General features: G+C 49.4%; 1 protein-coding gene across 3 annotated transcripts in view; it reads right to left on the bottom strand.

Annotated features, from left to right (window-relative positions):
• The window catches only part of Kif6 (kinesin family member 6), a 394,766-nt gene that overhangs the window by 20,924 nt on the left and 354,111 nt on the right, over positions 1 to 19,731 (bottom strand). For all 3 annotated transcript variants that reach the window (XM_048805240.1, XM_048805239.1, XM_048805241.1), the window contains 3 exons: positions 7,364 to 7,445; positions 5,713 to 5,848; positions 2,278 to 2,375 (listed from right to left, as the gene is read on the bottom strand). In XM_048805240.1, the coding sequence (XP_048661197.1) occupies positions 2,278 to 2,375; positions 5,713 to 5,848; positions 7,364 to 7,445 (316 nt within the window). The remainder of the gene's footprint in view (positions 1 to 2,277; positions 2,376 to 5,712; positions 5,849 to 7,363; positions 7,446 to 19,731) is intronic.

Here is a 19,731-nt window from a genome sequence, read left to right on the forward strand (position 1 = left end):
CCTTCAATAGACGAATGGATAAAAAAAATGTGGCATTTATACACAATGGAGTATTACTCTGCATTAAAAAATGATAAAATCATAGAATTTGCAGGGAAATGGATGGCATTAGAACAGATTATGCTAAGTGAAGCTAGCCAATCCCTAAAAAACAAATGCCAAATGTCTTCTTTGATATAAGGAGAGTAACTAAGAACAGAGTAGGGAGGAAGAGCATGAGAAGAAGATTAACGTTAAACAGGGATGAGAGGTGGGAGGGAAAGGGAGAGAGAAGGGAAATTGCATGGAAATGGAAGGAGACCCTCAGGGTTATACAAAATTACATACAAGAGGAAGTGAGGGGAAAGGGAAAAAAATAACAAGGGGGAGAAATGAATGACAGTAGAGGGGGTAGAGAGAGAAGAGGGGAGGGGAGGGGAGGGGGGATTGTAGAGGATAGGAAAGGCAGCAGAATACAACAGACACTAGTATGGCAATATGTAAATCAGTGGATGTGTAACCGATGTGAATCTGCAATCTGTATACGGGGTAAAAATGGGAGTTCATAACCCACTTGAATCAAAATGTGGAATATGATATATCAAGAACTATGTAATGTTTTGAACAACCAATAATAAAAATTTAAAAAAAATAAAGTTCAAGTGGCTTTATTTTTTCATGGATTGACACTGCCATTTAAAACACCCGATTACCCAAACAAAATGCACTGTGCCACTGCAGACCCTGGGCTTCAGGTGCACACGGGAGATGGGTCCTGAAACTAGGACACATGGGGAGTCCGGGAGGGTTAGCCTGGAATGGGGGCTTCGCTGGCAGACTGTTTTCTAGAAATGCTTTTTTTTTTTTTGCTTTTAAGATTAATTTTAGATTCCAGGAGAGATGCAAGGAGAGTGCAGACCATTTCACAGGCCCAGTACCTGGTTTCACCTGTATTCATTTTTATACCACTGTGGTATGTTGATACATTATTATTAACTAAAGTGCATACTTTTTCTGAATTTTCTTAGTTTAAAAAATATTTGGCCATATCTTTTTGATATACATATTTAAAGAAATTTCAACTTATATATAAAACATTGAAAGTTGTACATGTCAACGGGGTACCATGTAATGTCCGATACCATGTTTCCTTTAAGTAATGTTTGAATCAGGTTATTTATCTCCTCACACATTTCTCATTTCTTTATGGTGAATGCTTCCTAGTTTTTACCTACTGTCTTTATTTATTCGTTTATTTTTGGCACAGGGGATTGAATCCAGGGGAGCTTAACCACCAAGCCACATTCCCAGCCCTTTTTATTTTGATTTTGAGACCTACTACCCTTTTCTATTCTGGGAATCCACCTGGGAGATCCACACCTCTCTTAGTCCTCACGTCTCCACAGGCTGCTCCTGGCTCTGACAGATTCTCAGACTCCTTGTTCTTGACGAGCCAATTTGTGAAGCACTGGGTGGTGTTTTGTAGAATGTTCCTCAATTGGGAATTGTCTGATGTTTTCCTCATGCTTCAACTGGGACAATGAATTTTTGAGAGGAATAGCAAAGAGGGAAAGTGCCTGTTTCATCACACTGAAGAGAAGACACTGTCTACTACCATTTTAGACAAATTCTATTTTGCATTTCCAGTGTGAGCGCTCAGTGCTCTTTCAAACCCCAATGCTCCATTGCTCCTTAGTGGTGGTGATGGACGCCCCATTCATGCTGACTTGGCCTCTGCCTGACAGACTGGGTCTGTCAGGGGATGGAGGGTGGCAGGAGGCAGGGGTCATATGGTTGGAAAGAGACAAGAACTCGGTGTGCGGAAGGAGTTCCTGCTGGGGCCTCCCATCATTGAGGGAAACAGGCTCTGGGCAGTCCTCATATAGCACTGAGAATCCTCTTTAGGACAATTCACCCCCACCTCCCTGTATCCTGGCAGGCCCTGTATCCTCTGTATTCCACCAGCACCCTGTCTGCCCCTCCCCGCCCTCTCCCAGGTCCCCCTCCCTGTCCTGCCGACCCTTCTTCTCACTCAGGGGTGGGACAGGGCTGGTACTGTTGAACCCCTTGCCTCTGCGACATGGCGGCGGGTCCACTGGCAGCCAAGGGAGGGGCTGAGGGGCGCACGGTCCAGCCAGCTTGCGAGACCCTGGCCTGAGTATATCATCAAACAGTAAAAGCATTCATCCCCCAAGACCATGTAGCCTAAAGGAGACCTTTAGAGCAGCAGGGACAGGTTAAGGGGAAAGGTAGGAAGCTCCCCTGGGTACTCTAGTGGGTCGGCCGTTCTCCACTCACCTCTGGTTGGAGAGAAGCTGAGACTGGTCCTGCTGGGATTCAGAGCTCTGGGGAGAGGGCTTCGCGTGATCCAGGGAATTCGCTGCTGGAGAATCTACCTGTTGGTCCAAGAAGGGGTTTCACAGCGTTAGCCTGAATCTAATGGCTCAGGAAGATGTTCTTGATGTCATTCTTAAGGAGGAAAGGCCAGCTATTACAGTTATACAATGTGTGGCCCAAAATAAATTTAGACATAGTTATGACCATAATGTTGGGTCTCAAATTATTATCTTCAGATGGTAGTTTTATGGGTAATTTCCTTTCTTTTTTCTTTCCTTTTTTATTAGTGTGTTATAATAATACATAATAATAGGATTCTTTGTTAAATATTTGTACAGGCACACAATATAACATTATATATTATGTTGTTGTCATATATAATTACATTGATATAATTATATAACATTATACTCTATATAAATTATATGATAATATAATTTGTTTAGTTTCTTTACCTAGGGCCTCTCCTTATGGGCCATTTTACTTTTTATTTTTATTTTTTTTTTAATATTTATTTTTTAGTTTTTGGTGGACACAACATCTTTTATTTTATTTTTATGTGTTGCTGAGGATGGAACTCAGTGCCCCGCGCATACCAGGTGAGCGCGTTACCACTTGAGCCACATCCCCAGCCCTTATGGGCCATTTTAAATTTTTTCTGTATGGTTTACTTTGCTTTCCAAGTTTTCCAAATTTAACATACATTATTTTTGTAGTTAGAAAGATAATGTGTAAAATGTGATCTGACGATTCTCTAGAAATCCTTCCTGGGTTTGCTTCTCCTTGTCTTCAAGATCCTCTTTGAGCACTTCATGTAGGGAACAGCTCTGGAGTTCATGGGTCTCCACTGGCCTGGGGAGCAAGGCTCACAGCCCAGCTGAGCCAAGGCCAAACGCCCCAGGATCCGCCCAGAACCCCGGGGCATGGAAAGCTTTTGAGAAGGCGCTGCAAGGCCACAGCAAGGAGGTTCCTGCTGACCTCCCATCTTCCTGGGAGTTGCCACACAACAGATTCTCGTCACCTCCCTTGTTCTGATAAGGTCTGGGCCTTGTGCCTCTGCCCATTCAGGACAGTTACAGTATAGGCTGCAAAACTGCTCAGCCGCAGCAGAGAATGGGCTCTCCTGCAACAGGGTGTCCCACCACCCCACTGCCATCACCTGGCATTGTCTCATGTTGTAGACTATGGGGACAGGGGACAAGTGGAGCTGAAACTCTTGGCTACTCTGCTCTCATTGTCCATGTAAGCAGTAACCTATCTGAATCCAGCCTTGCCTGGACACTTCCTGAGTCATACTGGATGACCTCATCCACTGTTCAGTGGCTCAGCTCTCTTGGGTCTCAGCTGGGGCCAAAGAACTCAATCATGCTGAACTCGCTAGGAGGGCTCGGACCTGGAGTCACAGACAGAACCCAGGGCGCTGTGGCTGTGGTCGGGCATCAGTTTTACCTTTATTTTCCCGAACTTCTACTGGAAGTTAACAAATATAGATAATAAGCCACAGTAGTGTTAGCAGGGCCTGTGACATTGCCACCAAGAAATCACACATATTCTCCTATCATCATAGTTGGCTCAGAAATATAGTGTTCATCATGACTTTGAAGTTATGGCAAACATTGATAACATTTTATCGATAATAAGACCCCTAGATCTTATCAATACATTTAAACGTGCTGTACATATTGTTATGCTTTGCTCTTAGACTATTCTGATACCTACATTTCAATCTAGTTGGTTTTCTTTGTTCTCCTGTGAGTTTATTTTGTGCACATATTCTTCTGTATTGTCCTGTCACATGGCCACTAGGTAGCATGCTGGCTATTGCTCGGCTCTGTGTCCTTGGGCAGATATCCTCCCTGGCTCTCCAGCTCCTTGTTCTTAAAATGAAGGGATCAGCCTGGGAGGCAATCGTGAAGGGTTCCCCAGCCACACGAGTGGCGTGACAATGTGCACTTTGTCACTTCCGTGGTACCACAGCTGAGGAGTTACCAGAGGACAGCTGAAACCAGGATTTACACTGACACTTCTAGTGAGTTATTTTAGCCTTTATGATATTACAGAGCCCTCAAGGAACGAGAATAGGAAATATGCAAAAATTAATCTGCAGATATATTTTGAGTGAAAGACTAGGAGCAACCTTAACAGTCAAGAACAGATGGGTTAAATAAATCAAAATATATTAAAATGTATTCATAAGACGGAACAGTAAGCTCCAGGAATGCTATTGTAGAATAACAGAAAAACAATTATTTAAACAATTAAGTAAAGAAAAAAAAATATTTTGATGTTTGAGGACCAATATGATTATATTTTTTTAAAAAATATATTGATATATATGTATATATGCAGAGAAAAAAGATAAAATAATATAAGACTAACATGTTAATTGGTTATATTAATTAGTTATATTAATATTAATTGGTTATCCTTAAGGGGAGGGATTAAAGTAATTTTTACTTTTCTTTGAGTTTTCTGTATTTTCTAACATTTCTGTAATTAACGTGCATATATATGACTGTATCTGAAAAACAATAAACGTGAATGTGTGGAGTCTCTTACACAAAGCAATGGTGGCAGACCCCCTGGTTTTGGGAAGCTGCATCTCCCATCCTTGCTATCCCATGGGTCATGTGAGGCGCAGGAGCAAGGAAACCATGAACCCTTGACCTTCTGTGTTCCTAGTGTTGCAGTAATTCACTTGCAGGTCAGCATGAGAATATACTTTAGAAGCTATAGGAGTCCAATATCCTGCTGAAGTTTTGTTAGCATCAGTAAAAACAGTAATACCGGAAAGAGGAATCGAAGAAATAGGGTTTACTAATATCATAGAATGTTTTCTAAAAAATTCAAAGACTTTAGATTTAGGATATTGAGTAGTTAGAGCTCCAGAATAACCAGCTAAAGCAATTTGCCAATTATCATTTAATTATAAATTTTAAGAAATTTGTTGCTGAGTTATTTGAGTAATAATTTGATTTGGCTCTCTACCACTCAATTGTAACAATCTAGATCTACCTTTAATTATTAAAAAGGCTAGTTTATCCATATATGTAGTTAATCGTTTATTATACTTATTAGGTAAAAAAATCCATTCTATTATATGATCATTTTGAGTTAGTACTCCAGACGGGGAGTGAGGAATATGGAAGAGAATTAGTTGTACAGATTTTTCTAAGTCTATATAAGACAAATACCCTTCATTTAAACATTGTTCAACTAAAGTTAACTCTTGTAATGCTTGTTTAGTTAAAGTTCTAGGACTATGTAGTTCAGAATTACCTTCTAAAGTAGCAAATAAATGAACAGAAATTCGTGAGCCTGGGGGGTAAAAGCCCCTCCTTTTCCTGTCTCCTGACAGTCCCCTCCCCAGCTGCCTTGATGCGCCCTAGACCATACCTGCAGGTGAGTGGCCTCTTCTGCCCACCAGGCTTCAAACTCTTTCTGCAGCTTCACCTTGGCTTTGTCCATGAGCAGCTGCAAGTGCTCGATCTCTACCTTCAGGGCCTTCAGGCGGGTGAACATAATTTTGTACCTGCAGTGGGATCAGGAAGAGGTGGTGTCACATTCTTTCGAAGGTCACTGAATCTCAGAAGCCTGGCAGTGCTGCCCGGTGCCTGGGGCCTGGGACCTGGGACCAGACTGAAGCCTACCAAGGCCAGGGTAGGGCACCAGGGTCTAGTCCATCATATAGAAGCAGACGGAGGCATTTCTGCCCAGCAGGGTTGGGAATCCATAAGGGAGATGAAGAAACCCTTTTCAAGAGTGACAACCAACTTTTTTTTTTCTCCAGTGCTGGGTATTGAACCCAGGGCCTCCAGGATGTCAGGCAAGCACTCTACCAGGGAGCTATCCCCAACCTGTGATCTACTTCTTTTATTGAGCACTTAACTAACGGGGCAGGCATTGCTGTAGGCAGCAAACATATACCAGCTCATTTAAATCCCTGGCACAGATTCAGAACCAGAGGCATGGAGAGGTCAGATAATGTGCCCAGGCAATGTGTTCCATACACAGAACAAACAGAGAAGCCAGGATTTGAACCCAGACAGTCTGGCCTAGAACCACAGTCTGCCATTCTGCTGGTTCATCTTCGTGGTAAGGACCCAAAGTTAAATGTCTGTTGGGGATATTGGGAATGCTACACCAAATCAGAAATAGTCCACCAGAAACAGTCCAATAGCCGAGCTAATGAGACAATGTGCCTTCGGAGGTGACGCTGAGATTGGAAATGTAGACCGAGGGGATAAGACTGGTGGAATAATGGGATGACATGAGAATAATGGGATTTAGGAAGAAACAGGATAATAAACAGCAAGGCAGAAGGTGGACAACCGGGGCATAGACCAAGGGGCTGGAGAGCAATGGCCGTGAGTGTGGAAGGACATTCTGGAAGAAGACAGAGTGCCCTGCTGTCAGGAGTGGCCTGGAGACCAGAGCCAGGGGCTTTGTTCTCCTGGGGTGTGTGAGTGGGGCGGTAGGTGACAGAGTTTATCAGGGTGATGTCACATCAGCCCAGTGCGGGGTGCTGGGTGGGGACTGTGATGCAATGACCCCATCATCCACTTGAGGCAGGGAAGGGGGCTTGCTCAGTCTCTCCAGACCCTCTCCAGGGCAAGGAGGAACTAGCCGACATGTTGAATGCATATAGAAATGAATGAACTAAGCTGCTTGGTTGGGGTGATGAGGGAGATTCTGTGATGGCCACATGTATGTTTATGCATGGAGATCCGTACAGCATAAGTAAAATAATTCTGGGCCCCTGAGAGGCTGTGTGGAGGTGTGAAGGTGTGACCTGGGAGGGAAGCTGCAGAGGAGACCACCATGGTCATATCTCTTGCTGCCTCTAGGTGGCAGCAGTAGACAACACGAGCGGCTTCTGGGGCCAGGGGTGGCTGGTCAGCATCCTAACCTCATCGCCCAAATGCAGCTTGTGGCTTCCTGCCCCGTTTTGCATTTGGCTGTGGTTCCAGCCCTGGGTGCCTTCAGGTTGTCCTTAAGGCCTAAGGAGGCAGGGGTCAGGCTGTGTATGGAAAAAAAAAATGGGCACCTTCTCTTCTCTTCCTCCAGTTGTGATCGCAGTCTGTCTTCCTGGTCTGGTGTCGAGGGAAAGGCCACGTTTTCTGAGACTCCTGTAGAAGGAAGATGTTGGTGGGTTACTCCAAGAGGAAGAAAGGCAGAAGGAAGAGCACGAGATAGAGCCCACGTGCATCCCCAGATGAAAGGGGACCCGTGTGTTCCTCTGTGGCCTCTGGATGGCAATCTCTGATCGCTTCTAGGATTGTCCTCCCTGCTGTCCCCCCACTGCCCAACACCTGTCACTGGGAGGGAATTCTCTCCACCTCTACTAATCCTCTTACTATTGAGCTCAATTATTTCCTCCTGAGTCCTCAGGGAAGATGCAAAACAGTATTTCCTCTTCCTCTGAGAAAGAGCCCTCCACACCCCAAGGGTCCTCTCTAAATGGTCACATCTTTCTTTGCACCAATTTTCCAGCTTCAGAAGCACGTCTTCTGCTTTCACTTCCCTCTAACGCTTGGTTCTCAAGCCGGATCACACAGGTGGTGTTCATATGGAACCAGGGCCGAGGCGGAGCCTTGGCAATGTGCCTGTGGCATTCAGCAGTGACCAGCGGGGGCTGCATCCCGAGTCCCCCAGGCTGACCACGTCCTGCTCCCACGTGGCTGCCATGGGGAGCCTGGCTGCCTGTTCTGCCTAGTTGCCTGTCGACACCTGGTCCTGTCCTTGCCCAGTGTGTGGGGGCTGTTCATTCTTCTGGAAGCTTCTTTATGGTTGTGTTGTGTCTCTTAGCCCCAGAGAGGACACCTTAGAAGCCACAGCACCCTGATTTTTATTCCATGGGGGGCAGAATGAGTCCACACTGAATGGTCCCAGTATTTTCTGGGCATGACCAGACTTAATTCTTATAGTACTTATTTGAGACACATATTATTTCCATTTCATGAGAAGGACACTGGGGTTCAAAGAGGTTAAACTGCCCGGGTCATGTGACCAACTTCAGGAAACTGGATCCAGATCCAGGTTTGTTTTCTGGCAAGGACCTTGGATTAAAAAAATTCCTTCTATGACATTTCTGACAGATGGTCATGCGATTTCTGCTCAATACTTGCAGTGATGGGGAGCTCAGTACCTTGCAGGAGAGCATCCTCCACTGCAGACTGCACCGTTTCTCTCACTTCAAGCTGAGACCTTCCCCACTGACTTCTTTTCACCTCTACTCTGGTTCTTTGTATCAGCATAGAACGTCCTTCTTCTTAATTTCAACAAGAACAAAATAGAACTTGTGTCTGGAGCTTTATCTCAGGCTGGCTCTGCCCGATCCATCATTAGCTGGTTACTTTCTTACTTACCTTACATACAAAGCCTAGGCCTGACTTCACAGAAGAAATAAAAATGGCCAACAAATACATGAAAAAATGTCCAACATCCCTATCAATTAGAGAAATGCAAGTTAAAACTACACTGAGATTTCATCTCACTCCAGTCAGAATGACAGTTATCAGGAATACAAGTAACAATAAAGTTGGTGAGGATGTGGGGAAAAGGCACACTCTTACACGGCTGGTGGGACTGCAAATTGGTGCAATCACTCTGGAAAGCAGTATGGAGATGCCTCAGAAAACTTGGAACGGAACCACCATTTGACCCAGCTGTCTCACTCCTCAGTTTATACCCAAAGGACTTAAAACTCAGCATTCTACAGGGACACAGCCCCATCAATGTTTATAGCAGCTCAATTCACAATAGCTAAGCTGTGGAACCAACCTAGGTGCCCTTCAACAGATGAATGGATAAAGCAAATGTGGTTTATATACACAACGGAATATTACTCAGCCATAAAGAAGAATTAAACTATGGCATTTGCTGGCAAATTGACGGAACTGGAGACTCTCATGCTAAGTGCAATAGGCCAGTCCCCAAAAACCAAAGGCCAAATGTTCTCTCTGATATGTGGATGCTAACACACAATAAGGTAGGGGGAGGGAAGAATGGAAGTTCATTGGATTAGACAAAGGGGAAGGAAGGGAAGAGAAGGGGATGGGAATGGGAAAGACAGTGGAATGAATCAGAACTTTCTTGTGTTCATAATTAGGATAAGTTAAACTCCTTGTATGTAAACTATGTCAAAATACACTCTGCTGCCACATATATCTAAAGAGAACAAGGACAAGAAGCCTAGGCCTGGACATGACACTCCACGTACGTCTGAGAGGTTCAGAGGAGACAGGGCTCCTCGTAACTTTAAAAATACATGCTCTATATTTCTGTGTGGATGGATCACCAACAGCGACCACGAGCTGAGTGCTTTCTACTTACAGGTTCTGGCCAGTCGAACTTGGCACTGGGCAGATCCTCTACTCAGCTTATTGCTCGTCAAAATTACCTGCCGGGACTTCGTGGCCACTCTCATGCGGTCAGGGTCTTCGTCCAGAGAGGGCCAGAAACAACCCAGGGTCTCCCGGCTGCTAAGTGGTGAGCTGGGATTTGAACCCACTTCCCCCCTTGGTTCCAAGCGTTCGGGCCTCGGCAGGCAGGCACCCTCGCCTGTCCAGCAGGTCTGTCCCGGGTCCCCTCCTTAAAAGCTTTCATGTTTTTTGGGCAGTTGTCCAAGTGCAGCCCCAATTTCCGTGTGATCGTCCTTTTGGTCCCAGCTGCAACCCTTCATGTTTACAGGGGGTCTAGTCCCCTGAGAGGGCCTCATTCTGTTCTGTCTGGCCATTATTCTCTTCCCTTTGGCTACCGTAGTAGAGGCTAGCTGTCCCTTTTGTGTCATTGATTCATTGATAAATACGCTAAATGAATCACAATCCTGTCCTTTACCTCTCAGCATCGGGCTTCCTCTTTTCTTTGTGTGAAGTGTCAACTGGCTCAGCAAGTGTCTTATCCTGTCATCTAAGTGAGGAGACGCAGATCCCAGGGACCTCCCAGCTGAGCACTGTCCTGTCATCCGCTGGCCCTGGCGAGGCAGATTGCCTGTCCCCACCACACCTGCGCCCCAAGTCCCCCGAGCTTTGTTCAGATTCCGCGTGCAGGGTATGTTCAATGCCATGCTCATTTGCTGGCCCTGTCCTCTTTGAAAAATCCCAGGCCTGATAAGCGGAAGCGAGTACCTGCACATCAAACTAAAAGCAGCAGGACTCTAAGTGGGAGGAATGTGTCCTCTCCTGAAAGCCCCAGCAATGGGCCCATCTATGGTCTAGCCTGCTGATAAAGAACTGGGAATGCTCCTTCTCCTTCTCACACCTTTTGACCTGCACCAGGGGGACCCCTGAGCAATTCTGTGAAGCCCCGCTCTCTGGGGCCTGGCTGCAGGTCCTGGCTGTGGGAGGGGAGTGAAGGAGGGTTCTGGATTTGCACAGGGGGCATCTCATCTGGCTGGTGGGGGCCGTCTGCTGGGCCTCGGGAAGACAGCTTGGAAGGCTGAGGCAGACTGGTCTTCCCTGCGAAGCCTGGGGCAGCCCAACACGAAGGCAGAGCCCCCCTGTGGGAGGGACGCTCTGGCCCCACCAGTGGCCGGCTGTCGCTTCTGTGGACATGCTGCAGGACATCCTGGGCACCTCACAGGGCTGGAAGGGCCTGGAAGAGTACTGGGGGGTCAGAGCCTCGGGCAAAGGGCAACATTCTGATGAAGGAGTGAAAAGCTAAAGTCAGCTACTGTCTGCGGAGTCGCTGGGCACCTCCCACTCATTGGCACCACTCCACAGTCAGACCTTGTCACTTCTGTTGTGCAGGCAAGCAGATCAAGGCCTAGAGTGACGAGGGGGCAATGCCACGGAGCTACCTGGTGGAAGGGCCAGGCTTTGGACCCAGGCCGGCCATGCATGCACTACTGCACAAGTGTTATTGAGTGTCAACCACGTGCCTGTCCCGTCCAGGATTCTGGAGGGGAGGAAGGACCCAGACCAAGAAAAAAATTGAGTCTGTGATATGATGCGGCAGGTGAAGGGTGCTATGAGGAAAGACAAAGCTGGATAAGAACATGCAGGTAAGGCCCGGCGGCCATGCTAGGTAAGGGGGCTGAAGAGCCCTTCTGAGGAGGACATCAGAGAGAGGGACATGCATGAAGAGTGGGACAAGCACACAAAAACTAGGGACAGCGTACAGCAGCGAGTGCAAGAGGCCTGGGGTGCGGGCCTTGGAGGTGCAGACCAGCGATGCAGAGAGTGGGAGCTGAGGTCAGCGAGGAGACGCGGCCAGACCTCAAGGACCCGGTCGGCCAGGCTGAGGCCTGCGGCTCTGAAAGAGATGACAGGCGGCAGGGACCTGGGAAGAAGAGAGGGTGGATCTATTCCTTTAGAGCTAAGTCAGGCAGCTTTCTGCTGCTCCAGACAAAGCCACTCCAAACTGAAGAATAGCTAATGCCGTGTGGCGCCAGGGTGTGGAGCCCTGTTGAAAGGACCGGGGAGAGAAGGCTGGGGCAGGGGACCCTGGGAACCAGAATGAGGGCACAGTGTACCCCCGAGACACAAGCTACCCACGTTGCCAGGACAACCAAGTGGGCCCGTGGCCAAAGGTGATGTTTGCTTAGTGAAGTGCATTGTCACCACCGGGAGCCAGCCCTGGCTGCTTCTGATGCTCTTTGTGGCTGGGTTTCAGTCCTTTCTGAAGAGGAGTAGGGCTGGGAACTCAGGGAGGCAGACAAAAGCTACCGAGCAAGAACAGAGGGCAGAGCTGCTAAAGGGCACACCTGGGACAGAACCTCCAGTCACCTGGCAGGAGGCACAGGGAGCCCTCCTTTCAAGGACAGCATTCTGTGCGTGGTCCACAAGGTCACACTGCTAGTCTGTGGGGGCATCGGCTCCAAAGTGACACAAAAGCAAGAAAAAAGGGTTTTGTTTGATGCTGGCGGCTGTAGATCTGAATGTCACCTAAGGGGGAAGCCCTGATCAGTCAGGGTAACTGACACTCCAAGCCGGCAGGAAGCAGGGGGGTGGGGACGCACAGTCCCAGGCTGACCTTATCTCTGGTCCCAGGTGTTTGGGAGCTAGCAATTCAAGGACAAGAGGGGCTCTTGCTGAGAAGGTCCCCTCCCAGGGACACAGTCCCAGCTGGAAGGCCTCTGAAGCTCCCCTCCCCTCTTCCCCAGGCACTCTCCCCCTCCCCCTCCTGCACAGTTGCCCGATGTCTGAATGTGCACAATCTCATTACTGTGGTCCAACGGTTCTGAACTGGGGGTGCTCATCAGAATCACTTAAGGAGCTTGTAAATAAGCACAGAGACAGCTGGGCCCCACTCCAGACCCGCCGAGTTAGAATTTCTCGGGAGGGTCCCCCCAGAGATTCTGATGCCTACCCCTTGTTAAGAACTCGTTGGAGGCTTTGAACCCTTCCAGGGCAGGACACAGGACCTGCTGAGACTATAGGACCTGCAGAAGTTTTAGGGGATGGTGTGGGAGCTCGCAGGTCCTCGGTGCCCCTGCCTACCTTCCAGACCCGTGGGGGCCACTGTGGTAAGAGGGAAAGGGGGCACAGGGCCTCGCAGTAAGGAACACACTGTCAGATGGAGCGGCCTGCGCTTGGCTCTTGCAGGTGCTCCGTGGAATCTGAACAAGGATACGACGTCCGCTGCCATGTGGGTCAGGGCTCACAGCTCCCACTCCAGGCAGGGAAGTCACCTGTCTGGGAATCTCGCTGCTGACAAGGAGAGCTAGGGTAAGAACCCAGGTCTAACTTCAAAGCTGCTGTTTTTCCTCTGTCAGTGACTCCAGTAATGAAGGGAGCCACCGGCAGATCACTGGAGTCTGTGTTGACTCATCTCTGGTGTTTGAAGGTGATACTGTTTTCCATGAAGGCCTTTCAGATCCGGGGCCAGGGCTGAGAGAAAGCCTCAGTCTCTTTCCCGGGTGCTGGTCTGTGAGGACTGCCCTTTATCAGCCCAAATCCATGGGCTGTGCCCCAGTCCCATGAGGCAGGTGCAGCTTGCCTGCTGGGTGTAAGCACCTCTCTGCCCACCAGAGCCCGCCACTCTTCCAGGTTGGATGGAAGAGCCAGGCCAGCCTGCCCCCGTCTCCTTGACCACACTAGGAGTCCTCAGGAGGGCATTGTTGAAATTTCCAACCATGTCCCAACAGTTAAAAGGGGCCTTGTGGGCTTCCATAGAGCAAAGGCCATGGGATCCAACATGGCCAGAGCTTGGCCGGAACCCAGTGTGAGAGGAAGCAGTGAGCTTTGTGGATCTCTGGTGGTAGAGAGACGACAGGACATCAGAACCAGGGAGGCACCCAGCTCATGGTTCATCTGCTCAGCAGCGCTCTGGGCTTCCTGGGGCCAAACTCTCACAGAGCTGCAGGTCACTCAGCCTCACCTTGGTGAGGAAGTCGGTGTCTATTCTCGCGGAGATTGATGTGTCAGGAGCTCAACTACCACAACGTTGAGCAGCTCAGAGGCAAGAGTCTGGCTCCCCAATCAGACCATTTCCTGTTTAATGGCTCAAATTGATTGTCGCCTGGGGTAATCACACGCTGACGGGTGCTCAGTGCCACCGTCCGTCTTGGTGTTGGCTTTGTGCGACACCTTGGCATGCCCAGACTTCAGGGTATGACGAATAACCCTGAGGACATGTGGTGGTGCCTGATAATTCGCCTCTGTCACAGACCTGGCACTCATGGCCTCTGCTTTCCCCTCTGGGTGAGAGGGCGCTCTCCGAGAGGAGAAATGGCTGTGCTTTAGTACGACCAGGGACAAGCTGCTCAGAGCAAACCACAGGCCCAGGCGGCTCCTTGAAGGCCTTCCCTGTCTCTTCCCCTGTGTACTCCAGACCTCTCCCTCCAAGGCCATGCCCTCACAATGGTGGCCTTTCTCCTTTGGCATTTGCTCTTCCTCGCCCACCGTGTTCCCTGTGGAAGGCTCAGACCATACACTCAGAGGGTCAGCATGCTCGAGGGTCGCCCAGCACCATGGGGGAGACTCTTGGGCCATGCTCCACATACAGGAAAGACACTCCTCATCTTGCTGCTTGAGGTTGGCTTTGTGGTCACTTTGGCTTAGATGGGAACGCTCTCCTCCTCGCCTCTCCCACAATCCTTTCTCCTGGACCCCCAGATCCAGGGTTTGGTTTCTAGGCAGCCTTTCTTCCATTGTAGCCACTCGAGCCTGGCATGGCGGCCTCGGGCTCCCACCCACAGCGCAGCTTCTCTTGCAGGTCCTAGCACCTCTCCTCCCACCCAGGCCCTCATACGGTGACCCCCTCACTCCTTGTCAGATATGGTCATAGCTCTGAGCTCAAAGCCATGTGTACCTTGTAATTCTCCCTCCTGTCACCTCAGCCTCACTGAGTGACCCATGGTGACCACATGTCTTGGTCTGAGTGGCTTTCCAGAGAGATGGCAGTGGGAACCTGGGCATCTCTAAAACTCAGTGACAGCTGTAGCCCCTGGACATGGCCAGTGTGGTGCGTTCTTAGGACACACCTGCCCCTGGGGGAGGACAGTCTCTCCTGCACCCTTGAGAGTGAGCTCAGGCCTTTTTCCTGTGAAGACCCTGGATGATGGTGACTGGTGGCTTCAGTCAGTTCTCTCCGCAGGCCTATGAGGGAGATTTCAGGACTTTCAGGAATTGAGCTGAAGACTCTTAATAAAGCTGTCTCCCTCTACGTTTGGAAAATGTATCTAGTGAGCCAATTTGTAAATCAATCTGTTCATTTGGCAACAATTCATCATAAATTTATCATCAATTGGAGTAAAAAGTGAGCTCTGAGACAGATTACCCAGTAGAACTGGCTCATTTGTACAGTGAGACGGCGAGATCTGGCTCAACAGCCCCCACACGACCATAGAAAAGGGTCGAAGTGAATGAATGTTAGAAGACACTTTTTTAAGAGCTTGCAGTCGGCCTTGAGGCCCCCTCCTCCCCCTCCTTGGGGTGCTGTGTGTGGAGTGCTTCCTCTTCCCTCAGAGGCAGCAAGGGGGGCTCGAGAGAGACCCCTCAGAAGGTCTCACAGGAGCCCCAGGGCCTGGGGGGTGAGGAGGGCGCAGTGTCTTGAGTCCCCTTTGAGAAGTCTGGGGAGCAGGATCTGGCTGGCAGTCTGCTGGGAGGGGATCCTGGTGTCCCCACGGTGTTCCTGTGGCTCCCGCATGGCCTGCGCAGGTGGAAGACTCGTGCTGGGGTCACCCTGAAGCCGTGCTGTGCTGGCGAGTGTTCAACAACCAGCTCTCTGTGGGGCTTCATGTGTCACGCCTGCCAATGTCTGTGGTATAATACCCTGTCATGGCCGACTGCAAGCTACCAACAGGATGGTTCTGAGTTCAGACTTGGAAAGAGATGTGTGTCCGGGGCTCATGGGCCGCTGTGTGGGCTCCAGCGCACTGGGAAAGTCCAAGATCCGTTTTAATTGGGCCCCCTGGGGGAAGTGGAGCCTCGGGAGAAAGAAACCTGAGGTGGGCCCCAGGACGCTGGGGTGGTGCGCTGGACACACAGCGGCTTCTCCGAATCTGTCCTCTCTGCCCTCCCTGACCCTGCTGCCTGCCCTGGGAGGCTGGCTGGGGTGACAGCAGGCTTCCTTTTCTGCTTTCTGGCTGGGCTCAGCCAAAGGACATCATCAGCAAGAAAATGGCGGGTGTCTCCCCCCACAGATGTCTGTGCCGCGGGCCATGAGCTGGAGGTGGCCCGACAGAAGGCCCCAACGCCCGTCCCATTGCCAGGGCCCTTCTGCACAACCCTTTCTGCCTGTTCCAGTAGCTGCTCGCTCCTGGCCCCTCAGGCCCAGGGCAGTCCTGCTCCTGCCTGCTGCAGTGTCTCCCTCTGGGGTGGCCCTTCCTGTGGTCTTCCTACACTTGGCTCACACCTTGGTAACCAGGCCGGTTTTCAACTCTCTCCAAAGCATCTCATTTGAGTTCTGCCATCTGCTTCCTGTTAGGACCCTGACCATGAAGGTTCTAAGACTGAACAAGGCGCATGCCCTCTGGTCAAGGGACATGCTGGTGAGGGACCACCAGAGACTCATGAAAGGACCCCAAAGGAGGAAGAGTTAGCTCTGGCCTCCACCAGAGAGACAAAGCCATGTCACAACAGCTCCAATCAAAGGAGGTCTTTGCCAACGCCCTTTCTGTCTCCCTGTGTCCTTCTCAGCCCTCTGGGGGACACTGTGCCTTAGCAGGCTGAGGGAGGAAGTGAGTGGAGAGAGGTCCCCGACCACCCACCCTGCCCCCCGTTTGGCTGGGTGAAGGGAGAGAAGTGAGTGAAATTTGAATTATTCAGAGTGCACTTATCATACAAAATACTAATTTTTGTTGTTGTTTGTTTTGTTTGTAATTAACACTGAATGACCCACTGAGGTGTGGGGCTGCTCAGTTTTCACCTGGAGTAGAAGCACTATCCCTCCTATGAGGGGGATTGTGGAGGAACAACAAAAAGTCACCCTCATGAGCACTCCCTGGACCGCTCACCATGCCCGTCCACCGTCTGCCGCCAAGGGCCTACTAGATGTTACAGCGGACCTGGAGGAGACAGTGAGAACTGGCACGTTTCTGTTTTCACCTTTACATAATATTGTCCTGACATGAATGTGGTGAGGAGAATTAAGATTAATCAGAATTGAATTTAGAGTCACATTTTATCACCTCTTCTGTCACAGTGACTCCATTAAAACAGTTATTTTGGTTTGATCTCCAAACTCTTGGAATCTAATCCTTTTTGAGTTCTGGGAATTATAAACATTTCAAATACAAAAACGTTCAGAACATGCTATAAATTACATCCCTTGCTATCTCTATAAAAACCTAAATACTTTGCCACAGTTGTTTCCGTTTTCATTCCTTAACAAAACGTGGTGGAATTGGTGGACGCCTCTTCTCCCCTCCACAGTCCACCATCATCCAACTGAGGCAACGCCATCCTGATGGGCGCGTGGCCTTTGCTCTATGCTCTACATTCTCACACTATGTTTAATGTCCCTTAAACATTAAAGAGCAACTTCTTGACCAAAGAGGTAGTTGCACAGGTGCACCCTTGAGAAATGCTTACTGGACACCTGGGCACATAAGTTTGAGGCATCTTTCTTATTTATGTTATCTTTCACAACAAACGTAAGATGCTCCCACTCCCCCTAATAAATAGCACTGAAATTTTTGGAATTTACATAAACAGTATCATTCTATACATATCCTTCAGCAATATTCTTCTTTCAATCACTATTGTATTTTTGAGATTTACTCACGTTGCTAGGGGTGGATCTAATTTATTCATTTTAAATTCTCTGTGGTGTTCCATGGCATGAATATCTTATAGCTACAAGCTCATTTATCCACCCCTGACTGGGGACCTTTGGGATGTCTCTGTTTCTGTTTTTGTTCATTTGTTTGACTATGTGCTATGATAAGAAGAATGCTGTGATGCGTGTGTCCTTGGGCAAGTATGTGGCACCTTCTTTTTTTTTTTGGTACCAGGGATTGAACCCAGGGGCACTTGACCACTGAGCCACATCCCCAGCCCTTTTTATTTTTACTTTTGACATAGGGGCTTGCTAAGTTACCTAGGACCTCAGTTGTTGAGGCTGGCCTTGAACTTGTGATCCTCCCCCCTCAGCCCCCAGTTGCTGGGATTACAGGCGTGTGCCACCACATCCAGCTTGTGACACTTTCTTAGGTAAATGTTCCTAGGCATGGACTTCCTTGGATGGTTTCTGTGTTTTGAGCTTTACCAGAAATTTCCAGATCATCCCTGAGTGGTTGTACATGGTCTTTAACCACCAGGTTCACTTTCCTTGTTTCTCTTTCCCTTTTCTTATTTGGAGAACCTTGACTAACACACAAACTGGGTGCTCTTATTCCGAAATCACAGTTGCACTGCAAGACTGGCCCCAGGGCTGACCCAGTCCCCAGGTCTGCAAGGACTCAGTGGGTCTGACGCTGTGGCACTGGGAACTGGGCGGGGAAATGAGGTGGGGACTCCTCACTTCAAGCCTCCATCACGTGCCTGGAAATTTGTGTCACTGAGGCTAGCCCTATGTTCACGAGCAACTGTGGATTGGAATTGACTAGAGACTTTGTCCCTGGTCTCAGAGACTTGCCTGAATTCTTTGGGAACCAACTCAGATGTCATCTCATTCCTTTGGGGAAGCTGCTTCCTTTACATTCCACCTTTTCTTAGGAATCAACATTCTTACCATTCATTTCTGAGAGGATCAGAACATGGCCGGTCTATCTGGGCCCTCACGGGTCTGCACGCGTGCCCACACGGGGCTCCTGCCTGTCTAAGGAGGTCTGGATTCACAGAGCTCACCCTGTGCTGCCTGAGGGCTGAGGAGGGTTCAGGATCCACGTGCTCTTGTCACAAGTAATGAGTGTGTGCCAGTAGGTTTCGGGGACTGTGCTGGGCACTGAAATATCACCATCCAGTCACTTCCTTTTACAGATGCTGGAACCTAGGCCCAGTGCCCCTTAGCTGCCCAGCATATCCATGATGTATAAAGGCAAATCCGTAGATCTCACTGGTGTTCTCAGTAGACACTTATGGAGCTCCTCCTGTGTGCTGATGCTGGGCGTGGTGCTGGGAAAGAAAGCCACTCTGTCCAGTGGGCGTGGGGCCGCTAGGAGACCTCACTGTATGGGGGTTTGCGCAGAGCTCTGTGTGGGCCAGTGGGAGGTGTCACAGCTCTGGGAAGGGAGGTTTGGAATCTGCCCTCCAGAGCCACAGGCCTGGGGCTGGGGTGGGTGGCAGGTGCTCTTCCTTCAAACACGAGTTTAATGGCAAAAAGATAAGAGAAGTCATTTGGGTGGAACTGGGTGGGGGAGATCCGGGCCCTACTGCTTGGCCTGGGTTCTGCTTGCTCTCATGCCTGGTACTGATGGGGCCGTGGAGACCACCTTCGTCTCACAGAGCCCACTCCCCTGCTCTGCCCCAGCAGTGGGCCCCGTCCACCCTGGCACCCCTGGTCAGTTTGCTGTCTCTCACATTGTTGTCCTCAGATGATCTTAGACGATTTTACACCAGATGAGGGGCAGTGGCAACAGTGAGGTTTCTTTGACAGGAACCACAAGAGGTCACTGCAGGAATTCTGTTAGAGGCAAAAGCGCTCCTCAGACTAACACGTGTGGCAAAGCAGGAGCCGTCCACGTGGGGTCTGTCAGCCTCTACGAGGCCCTGGGGCAGGGGTCTGAGTGTTACCACCTGACTGCAGGGTTGGGCATGCACACCAGCAGGTGGCAATCCAAGGGCCCCAGTGGTCTCACAGTCACAATGTCCCCTCTTGTTCCAGGAGGTCTTTACCCCTGGTCAGTGAGGGGCAGAGAGGGAGGGGGAAAGTCGGGCCTTTAAGAGGCAGTGTTGGTGGGGAATCCTTGGTGCCTTTGGAACCTGCCAGTCTCACATGTGTGGCCATTTTCTTTATTAATCCCTATTAGCAGTTCTGTAACCACGTGTGAAACTGTCCACAGGCAGAGGAAGGGACTGCAGTTGGCTG

Source organism: Marmota marmota, unplaced genomic scaffold, assembly GCF_001458135.2.
Source record: "Marmota marmota marmota unplaced genomic scaffold, marMar, whole genome shotgun sequence".
Classification (NCBI taxonomy): Eukaryota; Metazoa; Chordata; class Mammalia; order Rodentia; family Sciuridae; genus Marmota; species Marmota marmota.